Raw genomic sequence first — 22,793 nt, forward strand, 5'->3', positions numbered from 1 at the left:
TTTTTTTTTTACAGAACATATCTCTTAATGAATGTTATAGTTGAGTATGTATAACTTGGCAAACATAGTTGGGTAAGTCATTTCAGAATATCTGACCTGTGAAATCATCAGTACATTGGCGAGATGAGAGCCCTGAGCCATAGGACTGGTCCATTACAGAGCTTGTAAAGAATGAGCGAGCAGAGGCACTGCCGTGCTGGGGTGGTTTCTGGAGTCTAAATTTGTGTGATGGCAGATGTAGTTATCTGTAATGGTTGGGAACCTGGTGGCCTGCTCTTGTGCCCTCCCCTCTCCTGAGGTCAGGTTTCATTCTCCGCCCCACTTGCCCCGCAGTATTCTGCTTAGCTGGTTTCATTCTGCCTTTCGCAGGCCTCGGGCACGCTGTCTGACTGCTTCCTGCGCCTCCTTTCTGGCTGCTTGCTAGGAGGGAAGCACGTACCCCGACGTGGCAGACACGCAGCTGTCAGTACCCGACCCCTCTAACGCAAGGAGGCCTGCTTCTGTAGGAACCAGACGTGCCTACTGAGCCGCGTGCTTTTGAAAATCTTTAAAACATGTCCCAGAGCCAAAATCAAGGGGTAGGATTTTCAGGATCTTGGGCTAAAGATGATAAATATGACAGACTTGTGGCTCAGGACCTGAACTTTAAGTCACAAATAAACTGTGCTTCAAAGGACTGTCTAATAGGCCGTTAAAAGATGTACTTAGAATTGTAGAAATGGGAGATATGTGTGCGCTCCAGAAGCAATAGTTCAAGTGCTACTGGCCCATCAGAATGCAACCTCTGTTCTGAAAAGCTGTAAGAAAGGAAGTGCTTCATTTCCTGGGGGAGAGGAGGTCAGTTTACTGTGCTGCTAAACCTTTACAATATAGATTAGTCACTGGCTTTGTGATGCATTATGTGTTTGTCATATTATGGTAAAATTTTATAAAACAAAATTTTATATATTATACTTTGTGGAGTATGAAATTTTTGTATTATAATATAAGAGAAATTATTAAAATAAAGGCCCAAACCTTCTCACTCACGACTCAGTTACCAGAGCACAGTAACTCTTGCTGTTTTTGCATCCTGCCTCCGTCAGTCTTTGTTCACATGTAGTCATAATTTTATGTAACTGCAAGCATATACATGTGTTTTGATACTTTCTCTCTTTACTTATAATAACACAGATCATTTCTTACACTGTAAAGTCAGCATTGTAACTTTTATTAGCTGTATAATGTTTCAAGTCTTCTAGAAATTCAATATATGTGGAAGTAAAATTATCCTAGACATGTTGAAAAAAATGTTTTAGAAGTGGTATGGACCATTGCCCTGAGTTTCAAGAATCGGTGGATGAGATGATTTAGATCAGAGTCATGATAGGACATTTTCCCCCTGTGGAGGATGTGAATCACATTTTCTTTTGAGTGAGAATGGCGAAGGTGTGTTGACTGAACCTTGGTGAGGACAGGATGCTGATAGAAGTTTTGGTTGTATACACTAGTCTGTGTGTGCAGCAAGGTGCCACTCTCAAGGTGGAGAAGTGAAAGCAAAATCTGCGTTTCAGCCCGAGGGCCTGCATTACCAAAGCTTGAGTCCTTGCCTTGTAGATATGCACGTCACAGACTCATAACTTTCATATTGAAACTATCCTGACCCATTCGCCTCACTTATCCACAGTACCATAGAATAGATTTTGGAAGAAGAAATTAGGACATTTGGGGGTTCTGCTGGGTTATAGGTAGAGAAGAAAGCGTCTTACAGAAGTGTGGGCACAGGGTGGGCAGCAGCCCATTGCACGTGTGAGTACATGGCTACTCCAAGCGGAGTTCTGGATGATTCTCAGTTACACCACTTGGAATTTAATCAATCAAATTATTCATTTATATTTAAAAGCGTATTTTAAAAGGATATACAAATATTATAGAACTATGGCTAGTTCACACTGTTAGAAACTTGTTCCTTCAGATTCCTGTCCTCTCAGAATTTACATGACATGAACAAATGGTGTGTTAATTGAGGGAGGAGAGAAAGTGTAGGTATTGTAGGTAACAAAGCATCTGTGAATAGGGCAGGCAGTCCCTAAACAAGGGACCTGTTGTCAGAAGTTAAGAAAGGGAGGTGGGAGGTGTTAGTGCTCAACGGAGGAAAAGCGGACTCTTCCCCTGATCTTCACGTCCCTCGCTCCCAGGACCCAGAGGCCCATCTTCCTATAGCCGGTACCATACTGTTCAGTCACTAGATGGGTGGGTAACTTCAGGCCAGCCTGCGAATCAACCTACCGTCAAGCACTGTTTAGGTCATAAAACATAATGGGGGCTCCACATGCTTGTTCTAACAAAAATTGTTGCACCAGGATACACAGAAGTTGGGGACTCTTGTAAACTGTTAGTTTCTGGAGTCTAAATTTCTTTGACGGCAGATTTGGTTATCTGTACTGGTTCTTTTTATGTGTTGGAGGTTAACCAACGGGCACACCACACAGACTGCCTTACCTGCCCTGCTTTGGCGTTTTCACATACAAAAGCTTCATAGAATCTGGGGAATTCTGGAGCATTGTCATTCACATCTAGGACTTTGATTGTGACCGAAACACTTCCAACCTGGGAAGGATTGTCTAAAGAGAACACAAAGAAAACCAAAGGGGAGTGGTCAGCAGTACAAGAAGGTAGCTCTTTGCTGGAATAGGCATTTACCTTGTCAGTCTGTCTTTTTAAAGGAATGGATAAAGAACATGGAGATGGCAAGATAAACGTAGGATGCGTGTGCTGCCTACGCGTGCGGTCAGAGCATAGGGCACGTGGGCAAACAGGGGTGTGTCGGAGAGAGTGTGTGAGGTCAGGAGGAAGAGGGGAAGAGTCTGACTCCGAGGTGGGGGCAGGCAGGTTTTGTAAAATGTGTCTTAAGCTCATGCTTCAGATTCTGGAATTAAAGACAGGTTAGTTTTGTAATTCTTGGCTTGAAAAGAGCCCATTTCTAATTGGATGCATACTCTGTGGCATTGCTTGGCTTTATTCCTGTGCAGTCATCAGTTCTTTGAATTATATTTCGGAGGGTTTCAAGCTATTCATGGGAGTCCAGATAACACTGCACATTTATTTCTGCTTAGGGACTAAGGAGATATTACAGGATCAAACACACACCAAATCTGTATCTTTGGGGCAGGAGAAGTTATTCGTAGTCACTCATGGGGAAATGTGTCTTTTTGGTCTGTCTTTTCCTTGGCAATGCCACACAAGGACAATTTCACAGTCCCAGAAGTGTCCCTCCTGTCCTTTTTTGTTTTGGCTACATCCCAAAAAGATAAAATAGAAATTATAAGACACAGAAATTATTCTTCATAAATAGTTTTATGAAATTTCAGAATGCCTTATTCTTTTGATTTATTTTTTCTTTCTCTCCCCCAAATACCTATGCTCTACTATATTTTTTCTCTTAAATATTTCTATTGCCTGTTTACCAAAAGTGCTGACATACTTAATTTTTCATTTATAACTGTGGTATTTGTTTATAGAAGGAATAATGAAAACATACAAAAAAATCACGGTATATATGATCCACAACCCTACCACTGGATATATCCATTATATAATATATGTAATATTACATATGTGTTCATAAATATGGAGACACACATACACATGAACAGACTGCAATTAAGCAAAATTACAAAGTGGGATTTAGAACTTTTAGGGAAGTATTATCCTGTGTCATTGAAATATACTTTGAAAATATGAGACTGCTGATAGTCTCATTTTACTGTGTAGTTGTAACATAATTAGACTCATATTATTCGACTTTTCCCCATGTTAAAGTAACACTGTGGTAGATATTTTGATGCATAGATTTTTGTTGGTAGCTATGATTATTTCTTTAAGATGGTTACTATTAAGTAGGATTCTTGAGGAAAAAGAGTATGAATATTTTTGAGAATCTTAATTCAAACCTTAATTGCCCATTTGCCTCCCTGAATGGCTGTACATAGTTCAGCCAGTACAGGAGGGTCTGCATTTCCCTGAACCTTTACCATCACTAAGTGTTAATGAAAAGAAATGAATGTAGTAGTAAATAATCTACTTTTTTGTGAAGTTTATAATAAATATGTTAATCTAGTTTTTAGTAGTTTTTCATTTTTATGTTTATGTTCATAAATCTACCTTTTTTTAATGTTTATTTTTGAGAGAGAGCCAGTGGGTGAGCATGAGTGGGGGAAGGGCAGAGAGAGAGTGAAAGAGAGAATCCCAAGCAGGCTCTGTGCTGTTAGTGCAGAGCCCAGTGCAGGGCTCGACTCACGAACCGTGAGATCATGACCTGAGCCAAGATCAAGAATCAAATGCCTAACCGACTGAGCCACTTACGTGCCATAAATCTGCCTTTTAGCGTAAGACATCTCAAATTCTTGTATCCATGTTTGTGCATATGCATGTGCATAGTAAGGGTGTGTTATATGTGTGCATATGCATGTGCATAGTAAGGGTGACAGGTTAGAAATGCTGCCTTTCATCCAGTGACAATATTTTATACTGAAGATGTTCTGGACAGCTACCCCACCCTCCCCCGCTGTGCCACTCTTGCATGTGGATAATTTTGAGCTTGAAGGCACTTGAAGCCCTGTGGGTTCAGGATAGACTTTTGTCCCTCCCTTAACCTACAGAGAAGAATTTAAATTGGGAACTTTTCCCAGAATAAGGGTTATTAACACATTTTATCTGAGTGACCCATCTGGTAGGGCAAACCTCTGATTACTACACATCTGCTCTTCTTACAGTCCTGTAAAGTGCATGCCTTGCCTTTGAAATCCCGAACTCCTACCCAGTTCTCCTTAGTTCAGAATGACAGGTGTGTCTCATTGTGCCTGTCTGTGTGGATTCCCTTTATGTGCACCTATTAAATTTGATTTTCTTTGTTAACCTGTGTCATGTCAATTTGATTCTTAGTCCAGCTAGAAGGATCCTTGAAGGGAACAGGAATTCTTGCCCCCTGACTATACGATTTTCGTGCATTCCCAATCTTATTAAGGATTCAAAGCCTTTTAGGTTTCTCAGGATTTGTCCCTTTCTTCATATAGAAGTCTAGCCCCTTGATTTAAGAATGCTATTTTTGGTATTGCTTTTGCATAGTGTTTTTTTTTTAATCTCTAGCACAGTACTAGGTATAGAGATACTCCGTAAGTATTTGAACTAAATGCATTCCCTTACTCATATAAACCATAATTTCCATTTCTTGTAATGTAATTCTTGTTCCAACAAGCTCTAGAAATATCCACATTCTACAGTGCTTATATTTTGTTACATTATGGAGACCAATTTATTGCGTTACTTACTCATTTCCATGGCAAGCACTGTGATATTATGCCAAGAAAACTCCTCGCGATCAAGGGGTCTTGCAGTCATTAGGGCACCTGTTGTAATGTCGACATAGAAGAATCTTCCGGGGTCACTGCTTCTGTCAATGGAATATCTGAGAAAACACAGATGAAATGTGTTGTTTCATTTGGTTAAATATACTACAGCATATTACATGAGAGAATTGAGTGCACACCATGTGAAACACGGCTCGAGTTCTGAGTTACGGACACTTGGAAGACTGCATTTGCTGTTTCATCATGTCCAGAAACAACCCCCACCAGAACCCCCCAGAAGGTAAAAAACCAACAACAAAGTATTACTGCCTGAAGTTTCTCATTCATAAGTTGAAATAAAACAGGGTACCAAGCCTTAGGGCTCTTTTAAGCCAATTAAAGATCAATTTCAGCTTTTTAAAACTTAATACTGCCCTAAGGCTTTTGGGACATTCTGAGTATCAATCTCTGCCTGTCTTCGTTCAAAACGAATTTTATTTACTTAAGTGTTTGAAGTGCTAGATTGGAACAGAAAAGTTCTAGTTGGTGGTTCCAGTCCCTGTAATTAGTATCACCTATTGCGAAGGAACAATTTTTGCATTAGGTCCTTTGTAAACATGCTAATGACTGACCTGCTGACAAACACAGTAATGGTATTTAATAGCTAGAGAGTCTTATTCATGGATTATTTTTAGCAGGATGAATGAGGTTTGACCAGGTTGCATAATGTAAATAAACTTGGAATTTATGAATTTATGGGGCACAGCTTGTTAGAAAATATCCTGTGAGTTATATAATTAATGGGATACACAAAGCAGCTGCTCCGTAACCCAGATGGCTCTTCTCCTGCTCAGGCAGTGCACTTCATTGCTTCCTTCATGTTCAGTGTGGACCAGAATGCTTTCTTACACAGGATACTTACCCGATGGCTTCAGACCTTGCCAAGGACAGAATGCCTGCCTCATATTTTGCTATTGTCTGTATCTGCTGAGTCATTATTTACCTGGGTACTTTGTAATCTCCTCTTGAATCTGGTTTGGCAGTCTGACTCTTTGTGTTCTCTCACCTGGTCCCCATTTTGGGAGATTCAGACATCAGTATGTTTAAAACCCTTCATAATACGTAGCCATGATTGAGAATCATTCTTGAGAATCTGTGCAGTTCTTGGTAATGGTGAATAATTATAATAGCTGCCATTTATGGAATACCAGATGTTTTATAGTTTCTTTTTAAATTCTTATTATTCTTATAATTCTAGGAGGTAGGTATTCTCTCAATTAGCAGAAAAGAAAACCTAAGAGAAGTCACAGTCATACAGTTAAATAGCTAATAATTTGCAAAGGTAACACATGTACATTTGTATATGTGCATATAAAACTACTGTAATATATTGAGTTCAAGTTCTATTTAAAGGTCCCAGTGATTAGTCTGTATCTTAAAGTTATGTAAACTGGGAAACTGCCATTTTGATGGGAGTGACAAGTTTCTCTAGTGCATTGTTTTTCAGATTGCAAGTTAGTAAAATCAATATGGTAGGTATGACTAGTGTTGAAAGAAAATGAAATAGAACATATGTGTGCCAGACGGCTGTAAGGGTAAATATTGATGGTAAAACTTTTGTTTCAAATATGTGCAAGGGTGTAGGTATGTATATATGCATACACACACACACACACATATATATATATGTAGTATGTCATGTATATGTATTATTTGGTAAAATGTTTTGTTCCAAAGATGTATTTTTTTTCTGCGGGAGCTCAGAATGGCTGTTTAGAGATTATGAATTAAAGGGAAAGGTGACCCCTAAGGCCTGGAGAAGTCGGAATTGTTTCACTTACAATTCTCCAAGAGTTGGGAAATTTAAGGAAGTACATTAATGCCTCTCTCTGCTTGTGACCCTATTTAGTGACTACTTAGTGTAGCCAGGCACTGCTCTATACGCCTTGCATACATATATTGGCTTATTTAATTCTTACGGTATCCCTAAGAGGTAGGTACTGTATCTCTATTTTACAGGTAGGGAAACCGAGGCTTGGATTGGTTGTCACTTGCCCGAGATTGCAATCAAGCCTAGGCCATTTGGTTTCAGGCTCCTGCTACCTATCATGCCATGCTGCCTTACTGCACATGGACTGTATGAAATTGTTTAAGGGAGCAAGGCCTTCCCTCTTCTTGAAGATGGATTAAACCATGATAGCAAACTATTGACTTGTTAGTAAAGAACAAATAATGCCTAAAAATTTCATTTAAAATTCATTGGAGCATTTCTTTCCAGGTATACTTAGTGATTTAGTTTTAAAGTTCACTGGCTATTTTAGGAGTTGAAACTGTTTTTGGAAAAAAGTACTAGTTGGCTCATGACAGTCTTTCCTCCTAGCCAGCCATTCAGCCCACGGAGCCGAAACGCCGTTGGCGGCTCTCCGGGCTGGAGGCACCGCGCTGAGGCAGCCCCCGCCTCTGCGATGAGCCAGCTTTCTTCACCCAGACCTGCCGCGCCGTGGCGGTGTCACAGCCGGTGTGGCAGGCGGAGGGGTAGAAGCGACTGACAGAGCCCTGACGGGAGTGCCGGGTGACCCCGGGGCGGACACACTGCAGGCGGCCACTTCCCCAGACCGGACGTGACGGGGTTGAGGCAGCAGCGCATTCACTAGTCTGAGTGGGACGCTGGGCCAGCTTGCAGGAGGCAGGAGAACAAGTTGAAGGCGTAGATACAGAGATGGAAAATGGGGAGATTGGGACACACTCGTGAGTTAGGTAGGTGGTTCTCCTTTCTCTAACCATAATATTCTCACCTATTGTGGGCAGAATAGGCATCACACACACAGACAGAACTGCCTTCAGTGAACAGTAGTGAGTGTTTGCTGGGCTCCCTGCTTAGTTGCTTGGCTGAGGACTTACTCAGAATTTGCGAGCGATTTGAAGGTAGGGCGTCATGGGCAGGCTTGCTAAACACACACACACACACACACACACACACACACACACATTCTCTCTCTCTCTCTCTCTCTCTCTCTCCTCTCTCTCTCTCTCTCTCTCTCTAGGAGAGGGCAGGAGGGCAGGCTGTTTCCGTATCAGCAGAAGCCTATTCAGTTGCCAAATGGTTCAGTTTCCTGTTTGCCAGGACTACCCGGGGCATTTATTAAAACATTTAGGAGATCCCATATTATTTAGGAGATACTAAATATTATGTTTCTCATGTATATGTAACTAAATCTGGAGATTTAGTTTTGGGATTTACTAGTAAATCACGACCAGCCTGTATGCCTGAACGTGCCATAGACTTTCTAGAAAGGAGATTATAAAAGTCCTAATACTTTTTAAAAACTTAAATGGCCTTTTATCTATAACATTATAACTTCAGATGATATACTGATTTTAGGGCAGTTTAATATGTATTTTCTTTTTAGGGATATAAGTCTCATTTATTTTTAATAAAAATGTAGAAGATGAATTAGATAGCCAAGTGGCATATCACGTGAAAATTATTTTAAAAGAAAATAATTTTTATAGAAAAAAATCAGGGTAAAATGAACAATTTGGGGAGAGAGAACAGGATGAGAATTTCCAAATGGGTTTATCAAATGATAGCCAGAGATTTGATTTTTATGTGCCTTTCCCTCTGAGAATCCAGGACACCTGATGTTCTACTTGGGTCCAGGAGCCATTCTCTGCTCCTGTGAGGCCAAAGAGTCAGGAGCCCTAAAACTAGCAATACGAATTCTCCTTTGCAACCACAGTGCAGGGAGAATCCCTCCGCGTGCTGGAGAGTGGATTTCCTTCCCCCCTCTGCCTGAATGCTTACCTGGTTGTCCCTGGGCCTGTGGCTCTCATGCTGTTCTGGCAGTTTCCTCCCTCAGGATCTAGAGTTCTGCCCCGGAATAAGCCCAGTGGACCCTGCCCTCTGCCTCTGGCCTATTCCTTCACTCGTGGGTTCCTCCTGACAGGGATCTATCGGGATCGGAATGGAAAACCTCTCCGTTATCTGCCTCCCTGATCAGCTGTCTGAAGCAGCATTTTCGGTTCGCCAGGCGGCGTTTCTTTGTCGTGTGTGCCTCACTGCTCCTCGGCAGTAGTGGATGTAGGCCAGTTGGCGTCTTGCTTTCATTTCTACCTGTGTCTTGAGGTGGTGACTTTCGTCTTGAATACTGCACATCCACTCTAGGGTGTGTGTGTGTTTTCTGACCGCACTCAGTCCCTTTGGCTTGTCATTTAGCGGTGTGATTCCTAACAGCCATATTTCCAGTGCTTACCATGTGGAAGTCCAGAGTCAGAATCCGGAAGGAAGATGGGGAAGTATCCCCTGGATGTTCTAATTGACTGTTTTAGAAATGGGCTCTGATTTTTTTCAAGCTTGTGTTGGTTTTATTTCCCTCTTCCATCCATTAAGTTTAATTCTCTGAAGTTTTCCCCTCAGTATCTTCTCTAACATAACAGGCTAATTGATTGACTAGAAGATATATATATACATATAATGTATATATATTAATATATGTGCAATATATACATATATACATGTAATATACACATATATGTGTGTATATACATATTTTTTCTTGGTTTCTGAAAATGTGAATTTATAGAATTTGTTTCCTTTATGTTGTGGTTATTATGTGTCATTTATGTTGGGGATAATATAGTTTTACTAACTTCTTCCTTGCTTTTATACATTTAAAAAGCTTAAGGTTAAAATACCACTTCTATAAAGTCAGTATAATTTATATTAGATTAGTTGTCTTCTAAAAATCAAAGATCAGAATTCAAACAAAATCATTTTAGCCATTTTTTTAACATCTGAAATGTGAAATGTTCACTGATTGGTTAGACAAAGCAGATTTCCCCCACTCTAGTTATTACCAGGAGAGAACTGTCCTCATTAAACTGAGAAAGCACATTCCCATTAAATACAAAACAGCACTAGGTGAAGGAAAGCACCCAAGGTAGAAAAGGCATTTGATAAATTGGGGTGCATTTAGAATGTGTCGTCTGCGTACACTGAAGCCCCAGATCCATTTTACCATGTAGCTTTCCATAGTGAGTGTGACAGATGGCCTCAGACAGCCTTGGAATCCTGATCTTTTGTGTCGAGCATCAGAGGCTTGGCAGTTGCTCTGGAAGGTTGAGGTGTCAACCTGTCCACCAGCTGTTTGCACTTTGGTTCCAGAATTGATGGGAGGAAATGGCCATGGCCATCAGAGCAGCTCTCCTCCACCCCTTGATGGGGAAGCATCTTGATTGGAATCTTTAAGTTCAGAACATACTTTGGATAGACTGATATGGAGGCTTGAAATAGAAAGCCCTGTCTCGCCATTCTACATGGCATCGAACTTGGACAGGAGTAGTTTCTATGTTCTTTCTATAGTATATGGAAATATATATAGTATATTTTTCCCCTCATTTTTTTAAAGTAGAAAAATCACAGTTTCTAAAAATTGAGTGTGCAGTGATCACTTTTGAATTCCTCATTAAGATTTGACAGTTAAAATTTAAGTTTTTAATGTTTATTTTGAGGGGGGAGGAGAGAGGGAGGGAGGGAGAGAGCGAATGAGAGGCTCCAGGCTTGAACTCATGAGCTGCGAGATCATGACCTGAGCTGAAGTCAGATGCTTAACCGAATAAGTCACCCAGGCACCTCAAGATTCAACAGTTTTCTTTTTTTTAAATGTTTTGGTAATCTGTGTGTCTGTCTATGCTTTATCTGAATTGGTAGTTCTAAACTAGGGATGCTTTTGACCCCCCACCTGTTCTTCCTGGGACACTGGTAAAATATGGGGACATTTTAGGTTGTTGCCTCTCAGGGGTGCTACTGGCATTTAGTGGGTAGAGGCGAGAGATGTTGCTAAGCATTGTACCGTGCCCAGAACAGCCCGTCACAGCAAAGACACCATCTGAAAACGTCGCTATGGCCAGGACTGAAAACTAAGGTGTGTGTGCCCCGAGTGCGCCTGTGTGTTTTCTGCTAAACCAATTGACAGTGAGTTGCCAACATAATGATAATTCTAAGTAACACAAAAAGGTCTTGTTACTTAAACAGGAAGAACTAAGGAGAGGCTTCAGAATAAGCAAAGGGAAAAAGTGCTGGAAAATGTAAGAAAGGTGAAATCTGTGGAAAAACCTGATTGAGTTGTTGGTCACATCTGGGTCCTTGGCAGAAATGATCTGTATGGTTGTTCCGATGGCCACATCCTCAGGAACCTCCACAAAGTAAAAGCCAGGTTCAAATATGGGGGGCTCGTCCACATCTTCCACACTGATGTGCACTGTTGTCGTGTCCTGAAATGGGCCTAGGTTCAGAAAACGCATCTCTAGGTGAGGATTGGCTCCTTCCACTTTCAAGGTGTAACTTTTCTTGCTTTCAAAACTCAGGGGCTGGAAAGTAACAGTAACAGGAAAATTAATTAGCAATGAGCATATATGTCAAGGTTCTAAAGGATGGCCAATATTGGCCGGGGGTAGGTTCCTATCTTCACTAAAATGGTGGGCAAAGGGCAAAAGGAAAAACAAGGGAATTTTTCCTTTGTTCTGTAGTTCTTGATCTTAAGGTCATCTTGGGTGAAGAAGGTAAGGAGGATGCTAGAGACTTGAGAGAGTGCAGGCAGGCAGTGAGCTGATCGGGAGGTCCCTGTACTCTGGGCAGGCCCGACTTTAACGTGCCTCCTCTTTAGTCAGCCTGGTTACCTTCTCTTTAGACATGCTTGTTATCCTGAAAAGGTGACATGATAATTAAGAGAGATTTTGAGTTCAGTTTCAGAATATCCATGTCACTGAGGCCTAAGTCTCTTCCATTTTCTTCTTAAAAACATTCTTCTTAAGTACAAAGGCAATAATGACTTTTTCTCCCAAGAAACTACCGTAAACACCTTACAAGCGTTCTCAGAGCACTGTGTTAGATCACCGTTGGTGTATTAAGTTTACCATAGCTGTTCTCCTGTAAAAACCTCTTTTTAGTACCTAATCCAGTGCCTCATTTTACAGTTGAAGAGACGGATTCACAGGCAGCTCAGAATATTGGGCTTAGCAGACATGGTTACATAGTGTCAGAGTAGAAATGCCGCTCTAGATATTTTTTTAATGTTTATTTATTTTAGAGAGAGACAGAGCACAAGTGGGGAGGGGCAGAGAGAGGGAGACACATAATTCAAAGCAGGCTCTGGCCTTTGAGCTGTCAGCACAGAGCCTGATGTGGGGCTTGAACTTATGAACTGTGAGATTATGACCTGAGATGAAGTCAAATCCTTAACCTACTGAGCCACCCAGGTGCCCTGCTGGTTTAGATTTCTAAATTCCTCATTCAGAGCCCCTTCACAAAACGTTAACTTTGTCTGGTAACATTCCATATCATACATACGGTTTTTTTGATGGTTCCTTTTTTTTTTTTAAGATTTTATTTATTTTTGAGAGAGAGAGAGAGCATGAGTAGGGGAGGGTCAGAGAGAGAGAGGGAGACACAGAATCCATTGACAGGCTCCAGGCTCTGAGCTAGCTGTTAGCACAGAACCCGACGTGGGGCTTGAACCCACAAACCACGAGATCATGACATGAGCTAAAGCCAGACACTCAACCGACTGAGCCACCCAAGCGCCCCCACCTTTTTTTAAAATCCATTCATGCCGTATGAATGTTTTCTGTCAAAAAAATTACAACATTTTAGAGTAGAAAGTGAACTTGAATGGTATCCCTTAAGAATGATCCATTTATTAATATAAAAACAGGGAGGGGGACAAAACATAAGAGACTCTTAAATATGGAGAACAAACAGAGGGCTACTGGGGGGTTGTGGGGGGGGGGGATGGGATAAATGGGTGAGGGACGTTAAGGAATCTAGTCCTGAAATCATTGTTGCACTATATACTAACTAACTTGGATATAAGTTAAAAAAATAAATTAAAAAAAGGATCCATTTATTTTTACATTAAAAAAAGAATAATCCATTTTTTTTCAAAAAAATCTAAATGTTTTGAGGAACAGTTATCTCCAAACATCATCAATAATAAAAAAAATCATGGGAAGTCTGTCTTTTAAAATAATTATAGTAGATAGCACAGCAGTAACTAAAGCTTAAAAGTCACCTGTCCACTTGGCAGTGACTTAAAATTTTCTAACTAAATATTCACTGGCACTTTTTTCTTAAAATATGCTGAATGTCAGCACATTTTATGTTAGAAAGAGGCATATGTCCATTTAATTAAGTGCTTTGCTTTTGAGAAACAAACAGCAATAGAAGTGGCTCTGATTAAATTGGCTATTTTCAAATTCTAACAAAACATTGTTTTGTTGTTGTTCAGCTACTGCTTGCTTTGCATTTATTTACACCACACATTGTGTTCCTTGTGCCCTGGAGTCGGCTACCCGCATTTAAACCGGCTTGCCTGTCTCCCTAGTTCTCAGTCAGAGACAAAGCTTTAGGGGTGCCTGGCTGGCTCACAGTAGAGCATGAGGCTCTTAATCTCGGGGTTTTAAGTTTGAGCCCCAAACTTGGGTTTAGAGATCACTTAGTAAATAAATAAAATAATTTTTAAAGAAGACAAGGTTTTATTAACAGGGAAATCTACCACTCAGATTATATGATAGGAAGGAATAATTTTACCAATTTTATTTATTTATTTATTTAGCTATTTATTTATTTGTTTAAAGTTTATTGGTTTATTGTGAGAGAGACAGAGACAGCGTGAGTGGGGCAGCGGCCGAGAGAGAGGGAGACCCGAAATCCCAAGCAGGCTGTGCACTGTCCGTGCAGAGCCCGACAGTGGGCTTGAATGCATGGAACTGGGTGATCATGACCTGAGCCGAGAGTCGGGTGCTTAACTGACTGAGCTACCCTGGTGCCCTACCAATTTATTTTATTTATACTTACTCCCTAAATCTAGATGTTCATCTTTTCCTGATAAATTACATTATGTTTTCTTAAAATTCTTTCCTTAAATATCGGTAACCCAAAGTAGGCACTGTTGTTCATGTAGGTTTGAGCTAGGTAAAGTTTGTTTTCCCCTTAATTTTAAGTCATTTTGTAATTTGGTATAAATTTGTATTATTATTATTATTTTTAATGTTTATTTTTGACAGTGTGAGCAGGGGAAGGGCAGAGAGAGACACACAGAATCCAAAGCAGCATCCAGGCTCCAAGCTGTTAGCACAGAGTCGCACGTGGGGCTTGAACCCAATAACCATGAAATCATGACCTGAGCTGCGGTCGGACACTCAACTGATGGAGCCACTCAGGGTTCCTGTTTTGTATATATTTTTTAAAGTGTAATTTATGTACATTAGAGTTCATCTGTTTCTCGTATAAGGTTTCGTAGGTTTGACACAGTTCTGTTTCCACCATGGTAAGATCGAGAACAGTTCCATCAGTCCTGACTCCACCATTGCTCCTTGTCCTCTCCGTTTGTGGTCAGTCCTTCCCTACTGGCAGCCACTGATCTACGTTCTGTCCCTGTTATAAGAATGTCGTAGGGGCCTGGGTGGCTCCGTCGGTTGAGCATCCAGCTTCGGCTCAGGTCATGACCTCGCAGTTTATGAATTCAAGCCAGGCGTTGGGCTCTGTGCTGACAGCTCAGAGCCTGGAGACTGTTTCAGATTGTATCTCCCCCTCTCTCGGCCCCTCCCCCCCCAAATAATAAGAACAAAAAATTTTTTTAAATGTTGTATAAATGGAATTTTTAGGAAATACTTTTTTTTGAGACTGTTCTTTTACTTGGCATGATGTATTTGAAATTCATCCACATTGTTTTGTGAATGAATAGTCTGTCCCTTTGTACCACCAGGTACTATTTACTGTTTGGGTGAACCACAGCTTATTTATCAGTGCTCTACTCGAGGAACATTTGGGTTATTTCCAGTTTCTGATGGTCATCAGTGAAGCTGCTATGAACATTTGCATGCAGGTTTTTGTGTGAACATAGATTTTTATTTAAGTTGGGTAAAAATCTAGGAATTGGATTGTAGGATTGTATGGTTAAATACATTTTTAACTTTATAAGAAACTTCCAGGCCAATTTTTATTTATTTATTTTTGTAAGTTCTTTTTTTGTTTAGTTTTGTTTTATCAGTCTTTGTGAGACAGGGTGTGAGTGGGGGAGTGGCAGAAGGAGACACAGAATCTGAAGTGCCAAAGTGGCTTTGCACTGACCACGGTGAACCTGATATGGGGCTAGAACCCATAAATTGTGAGATCATGACCTGACCTGAGGTCGGAAGCTCAGCTGACTGAGCTGCGCAGGCGCCCCTCTGCACCAGTTTTTAAAGTGGCTGTAGCATTATGAACTCCCTCCAGGAATGTATGAAAGTTCTAGCTGCTCAATGTCCTTGTCATCCCCTGATTTTGTCAGGTTTTCTGATTTTAGCCATTCTAGTGGGTATGAAGTAGTATCTCGTTGCGGTTTCGATTTGTATTTCCCTCATGCCTAATGATGTTTAGCATTTTTGTATGTCTTCTTGAAGAGTTCTTTATATATTCTATATTCAAGTCCTTTATCAGACATGTGTTAGCAAAGATTTATTCCCAATCTTTGATTAGTCTTAACAGTGCTTTTGAAGAGAAGAAACTTTTTAGAGAGAGAGGGAGAGAGCATGTGCATGTGCTTGTGGAGGAAGGGCTGAGGGAGAGAAAAAGAGAGAATTTTAAGTAGGCTCCATGCCCAGTACAGAGCTCAATGTGGGGCTTGATCTCATGACCCTGAGTTCAAGACCTGAGCTGAAATCATGAGCTGGACCCAGGTGCCCTGAAGAAAACAAACTCTTCATTTTGATAGAGTCTTACTTATCACTTCCTTATTGGGATTTTGGTGTCATATCTAAGAAATCTTTGCCTAATAAGGGTCAGAAAGATTTTCTTTCATGTTCCTTCTAGAAACTTTATAGGTTCAGTTTATTAGGTTAAGGGAGGTATATGATCCATTTTGAATTTGTTTTTGTGAGGTAGTAAAGTGGTTTTTTTTTTTGCATCTGGATATCCAGTTGTTCCAATACTGTCTGTTGAAGGGACTAAAGTGAGGTTTTAGTTATTGCTAAAATTATTTTAAAAATAAATTACCCAGTGGTGATTGCATTAAGATTGTCTCCCTCACTTAAATAATTTTATTCTTTAAAATTGAAAGAAAGCATTGCCCTAAATACCCTAAGCTTTAAGTTGCTCACAATTGATATTAGGAGTTTGGCTTCTGTCTTGAAAAGTTTTTTTACTTATTTTTTTTATTTTTATTTTTTTACTTATTTTTTAACATCAAAGAATTGTTTATTACCATAGTCATAATAGTAAATCATCGAAGAGTAATCTCAGAACCCAAGTTGCAAATTCAAGAAATTTCCTAGACTTAAAGCACATAATATAATGAAGAGCCATATATTCTTGAAAATTGAACCACAAAAATTGGGCACAGAATAGTAATACACCTTCTTTAAGCAGAATTAATTATTCCTTCCTCTGTTCCCATAGTACCTTGTCATATTTTGTGGTTCTTTTATTATGGTTCTTCTTTCTCTGTTTTACAAATGTTTCTATGTTGGTTCTTTTCACCAAACTCAAGGGCAAAGGCTAAGAATTAGATTTTTATTCCCCAATGTCCAGCAAGGGCCTAATATCCAAAAGGCAGCCAAAAAATGTTACATTGAGTAGTGCAAAAAAGTTTTTCAGTGCAAGTATTGATGAGTATTGACAAGTACCAGTTGGGTGATAATATACACAGATTTTATGTTACAATATTTCAGTGACTTTAATGTGTCTTTTCATCTTTTCATATTTTGACATTTTGGAAATAGAGTTGCTTCTCCAATTGATGGTATCTTACGGTTGCTTTAGGCCCAGCAGGAGAGAACATGCATATATTTCAGCTGAGTTCTGCGCATTGTTGAGACTACATGTGTTGAACTTCATTGCCTTCTAAAATGTCTTCAGAAAGATTGTACTTTGATTTGACATTGAAACAAAAATTGTTCTGTGGGCAAAATGGTTGAGACTACATGTGTTGAACTTCATTGCCTTCTAAAATGTCTTCAGAAAGATTGTACTTTGATTTGACATTGAAACAAAAATTGTTCTGTGGGCAAAATGGATGGAAATAACAGGGGGTAACTGTGATACTAGTGAAGCACATATATCTATGCCAACAAGAGCTTTTACAAAAACTATAAAGGAAGAAGAAAGCATTGTATCATTTGAATTGCAAGAGTTTTTTTTTTCTTTTTTAAAGTGATATATAAAACAATGATGTGATTTACATTTCATGGGCATCTTAGATTTGATGGAATATAGAAATTTCGCTTTTCATAGCCTGCCTAAGAGGAGAATGGACCCCAAACAATTGCTTGTTGTGTGCTGGGAGATAGAAGGCATGCTGAAGACCGGAGTGGAGCACGATGGCATGCTCCTCTAGAATAAAGTGCAATCTGAAAAATACGTATTTCAAGTTATCTTTCAAGCATTTAAGAGACTGGAAATCAATTGATTGATTACTTAAAAGCCAAAAAGACCCAATGTACTGGGTAGTAATCAGTGTGGTTTTATGAAGACCCAATTCTATCAATTCAACTTAATTTTTCTTTTTGAAAAAGTATGTGCTTTTCACATAATAGAGCTTAGGGAAATAAATCAAAAGCAGAACTTCTGTTTCACTTTTATATGACATTATTAATGATGAAGTGGGAAGATGGGTGTGGACCAGGCATCTGAGTGAATGTTGTTCCAAAAGTATAGACCAAGCAATCAATAGCCTGTAAAGTATTTATTATCTTTGACTTGTCCGTCTACCCAACTTATTGACTTCTTTTTTAATTCCATTTTCTATCACCTCCTAAGTTCAGAAGAGAAATCCAAATGACCTTGGCAAAACTGATGTCTGTTTTGATTAAATATGGATATAGTTTTAGTAATGACAATGAAGGATAGTGGTCTATCTTAAAGGGTTTAATCTTTTCTCCACGTAAGGGAGCTAGAGAAACAATATTTTGAGGTTCCCTTCAGATAAAAAATTGTCATAGTTAATATTTTTTAAATGAATGGCCTATAATAAGGTCTAAGCTATATTCTAATAATTTGAAATACATTAATATATTACTATTTAGAATTTTATATTTTAAGATACAAAATAAAATTTAAAATATATTGAAAGTCCCAAAAGCTCTTTTTCTGACTGTTTAATTTTTTTTAAAGAAAATTCTTGCATTAAAGAAACAATAACTATCCGAATCTTTGAGCATCCACCTTGTATGCCGTTACCAGTCATGGTTAACTGTTGACTTGAGGCATACCACATCATAGGGGAAAGATCTTAATCTTAAGTCATACAGCAAGTTGGTATTATTATTTCTAGTCATCTTTTATAATTCTAACATGTTATTAACTCAAAGGATGAGAATAAAATAAGAAACTGTAATATGTAAATTATATCCAGGTTTATTTGATGATTCTGAAGTTAATATCAGCCTTTTACACTGTGTTGAGGTCATCGTGTGCTGGTTTATAAAGACTCTGCTTGGTGAAATGCTGACTGTGTCTGTTCTTTCGGTGTATTTGTATGTTGCTTATGTAAATATAGGACAAATAGATGAACTCTTCACTTCTGAAGCAGTGTTAATTCAACTCTGTGGAGTAGCATGTAGTAAAGGTGTTGTTAAAAGGCATTATTAACTTGTGCCCCATTCTGAGTTTTGACTTTGTTGCTTTTGTCAAGGTCATCGATGATCTCCATGTTCCTAAAGTCTGTGGTTGGTTTTCAGTGTTCTTACATGATCTTCGACAGCGTCTTCCCCTTCTCCTGGAGACGGTTTTTATGTCTTCCAGGGCACCACACTCCCTTGATTCTCCTCTTGTTTCCCTCATCTCTCCTTAGTCTCCTTGCTTATCCTTGCCCTTCTCTCTGACGTCTTCATGCTGGGTGTTACAGGGCTCATTTCACTGTCTTTTCCATCTGTGCCCAGTCCCTTGGAATGTCATTCTGTTGTATTTGCTGTCAGCACCATTTATAGGCTTGTGACTCCCAAATTTATATTTCTGGCCCAGAACTCTTCTCTCAACTCCATACTCCTATAACCAGTAGCTACTGCACACGTCCTCTTGGGTAGCAAGTCCAGAACTTAACCCCAGTGTTTGTCATCGCCTGCCACCTTCTCTATGTGCAGACTCTCCCATCTCAGCTAGAGGCAGCTCTGTTCTTGTTGCTCAGTTGATTTCCTTCTTTCTTTCATATCCTTACTCAGTTTGTTAGGAAATCCAGTGAACGGCGCTACTTTCAAAGTCTGTCCAGATCCTGACCGCATGTCACCGCCTCCATTCCTACTGTCCTAGGCCAAGCCGCCATCATCTCCTACCTGGATTATACTGCTCCCCTCTTGTGATCTTTTTTCAGCACAGCCTACAGAGGACTTATTTTATAATGAAAGTCCAGTTATATCATACATGTTTTAAAGTCCTCCAGTTGTTCCCCGCTTTACCAGAGGAAAAAGTACTTAGAGCAGCCTATACGTCCTACGTTTATAGGCCTGACATTTCTCATCTACTAGTCTTCCCTTCTGCTGAGCCTTATCAGCCCCTTTGTTGCTTTTGAAACCAACTACGCAGAGCCTGTCTCTGGGCCTGAGTACTGGTTGTCCCTTGTCCCTTTGCCTGGAACACTTTCCCCCAACATCTCCATGCCCATTCCCTTGTCTTCAGGACTGAAGGTCGTTGGTAGGGCACCTCCCAGGGGTGTGCGGGGGGAGCGTGCCCAGCTCTGTGCTGTGACTGTACCCACTGTAAGTCTTTGTATAAAAGTCACGTCTCTGTGAAGCCAGTACCAATTTAAATTTGACGTCATGTGGGCTTTTCTGGTCTCACTTTTATTCTGTTCTACCCCTCTCCAATGTGGCATTTATCACTTTCTAGTACTCTATTACTTTATCGATTAATTTGGTATTTCGATTGTCTTCTTCCCCTTATTAGAATGTAAGCTCCACAAAGGCAGATATTTTTAGTTATTTTATTTACTCTCTACATTATATCCATGTAGAGTGATACCTGGAACATAGGTAGATGCTCAATAAATATTTGTTGAATTAATAACTTAGATGTATTTAATATAGAGGAGATGGAAGATTAAACCAATGAGTTTTTGAATTTCATCACATATATAGCTACTAGGACGTCAAAACTTCAGTTTTTTAAGGTTTTATTTTCCACCCAAATATATCCGTGTGTGCTTTGTATCACAGAAAAAACCAATTGCTTATATTCATAACGCTTGTAAGTTATGAAGCAAAGGCGTTCCAAGGGATAATGCCACTCAGTAGCTATGTTTGATAAAACTTTTCTAAGTATAATTAGCATCTCTGGGTCTTCAAGTAGCAATTAAAAAGTCTCTGCATGTTATTTATTGATACATAAATAATATTATAGCTTACTTTGTTATTTATGATATAATATAGTAAGAAATGAGTGTTATTCAACTGTACATATTGATCAAGTCATTAGCATCCTTAGTGAATTAAGCTGCAACAGTTTTTTAAGTGATTAAGTAATGAATTGGGAGAGATGACGTAATTATATTTTTTCATTTTTTTCTATAAAGTGATGACACATTCAGTATTTACATGTAAACAAAGGGAGGTTTTTTTTATCTTTAACAAGTGGAAAGAACATTTGTCTGAGGTTTTAAACCATTGCATATTGCTAGTGGACCAGCCCTTACTGATCTCATATATATTCCCAGCCTCCATTACCGTGATTTGGAAAGAGGGGCCACCTTACCTTCTTCACAGTTATGATGCCAACCTGGAAGTTGGGATCTGTGTTAATGTCGAAGGCATCGGCACCGTCTCCGTCCACAATGGTGTATTTCATCTCTGCGTTGATCCCTTCGTCCAAGTCCTTGGCAAACACCCTGCCCACGGTGGAGCTGACTGGAGCCGATTCCAGCACGCTCATCTGATAGTGCTCTGTGGAGAAAGTCAGAACATGCGTTCGTGTCATCTGTTGCTGTAAAAAATGCCTCAGTAGTGTCACATTATATCAGGCTCACTGGGCAAAATGCCTTTCTCCTGGTTTAAGAATTAAAACTTGGGTTTTACAGAGGAAAAACTGAAATCCAGAGAGGCTGAGCAAAAATTATGAGGTCATAGTCCATACTGAATGTTTGATGAGGAGGTGCCAAAATAGCTTGACCTATCCTAAGGAGACAGGATGAAGGGCACGTGGGTGGCTCAGTCGGTTGAGCGTCCGACTTCAGCTCAGGTCGTGATCTCATGGTTTGTGAGTTTAAGCCTGACATCAGGCTTTGCTGCTGTCAGAGCAGATCCTGCTCTGGATCCTCTGTCCCTCTCTCTCTCTGCCCCTACCCTACTCACGCTCTCTCTGAAAAAGAAATAAAATTAAAATAAAAGAATAGGACAAGATGAAAACAAAAATATTTCTTCTTCCCCCTGCCTTTTTTAAAGTTTGTCTATTTTTGAGAGTGGGGAAAGGGCAGAGAGAGAGGGAGAGAGTATCCCAAGCGGGTTCCACACTGTCAGTGCAGAGCCTGAGGTGGATCCTGAACCCGTAAACTGTGAAATTATGACCTGAGCTGAAATCACGAGTCAGACACTTAACTGACTGAGCAACCCAGGGACCCTCAGAATATTTCTTCTCTCAGTGACTCTGCCTTCAGAGCAGAAGGAGTTACCTTGCTTTCTAATCTTTCAGTCCCCTCAATGAACTATTTCCCGAAATGTTCATTCCTTCTGAGAAAGGAAAAAACATTGTGATCGCAAAGTATGTATTTATCCTGTTCACACTGTGAGCGTATGGAGTTTCTGGCTCCGTCCACCTGCCCGAAGTTTGCGGTGATCAGTGAGCTCTGATTGAGGAACGGCCTCCAGGAGCAGTCAGTCAACCTCTCTGCTACCAGCCTCCGCTCCGTGTGCTGTCTGTCAGTGTGTCCTTGCCTGCGGCTCTGCCCACAGACCTCAGCTGTGGCTCGTTCGTTCTCTTGTTCCAGATTAGAACGCCCCAAAAGCCGTGACGTAGGTGAGAATCTCAGAGTTCTCCTTTTCAACTTGATTATTTTGAATTCACAATTAAATTTAGTTCATTTCCATTTCCAAAGAGTTGTGTCTTCGCTATCTTATCATCTCCAGGGCTCAAGTTTTTGGCATTCTTCATTATTTTGTCAATAAAAATGTCACTAACTAAATAACAAAGAAAATTATACAATCACATTTTCAATATGTTTATGGTCTCTCATTCTAATATGTATTTCAAGCTACAGGGAAGCATGGAATGTGAGGGCTTGAGTTTCACAAAGATTTGGGGAGGTTGACAGCACCCAGCCAGCGAACAGCACCCTCCCCTGTGCAGGAGAAGAAATAAAGCCTGTTCTTTGCGAGGATGAGCCAGAACATTGCTAATGTCTGTACTAAGCTGGCAGGCACTTGGATTTCATGATCTCTTTCCCTTCTCTTCCAAAGTTGTTGATGAGTTAGACATTGCTATTGCAGAACTTTTGGGAAAAACAAACA

The 22,793-nt window shown here is 40.0% G+C and overlaps 1 protein-coding gene across 1 annotated transcript in view; it reads right to left on the reverse strand.

Moving 5' to 3' along the window:
- Positions 1 to 22,793, reverse strand: part of CDH20 (cadherin 20) — a 201,546-nt gene that overhangs the window by 9,001 nt on the left and 169,752 nt on the right. The window contains exons 6-9 of the mRNA XM_029921542.1: positions 21,046 to 21,233; positions 11,443 to 11,696; positions 5,310 to 5,446; positions 2,457 to 2,603 (exon numbers count right to left, since the gene is read on the reverse strand). Of these exons, the coding sequence (XP_029777402.1) occupies positions 2,457 to 2,603; positions 5,310 to 5,446; positions 11,443 to 11,696; positions 21,046 to 21,233 (726 nt within the window). The remainder of the gene's footprint in view (positions 1 to 2,456; positions 2,604 to 5,309; positions 5,447 to 11,442; positions 11,697 to 21,045; positions 21,234 to 22,793) is intronic.

Source organism: Suricata suricatta, chromosome 14 (genome assembly GCF_006229205.1).
Source record: "Suricata suricatta isolate VVHF042 chromosome 14, meerkat_22Aug2017_6uvM2_HiC, whole genome shotgun sequence".
Classification (NCBI taxonomy): domain Eukaryota; kingdom Metazoa; phylum Chordata; class Mammalia; order Carnivora; family Herpestidae; genus Suricata; species Suricata suricatta.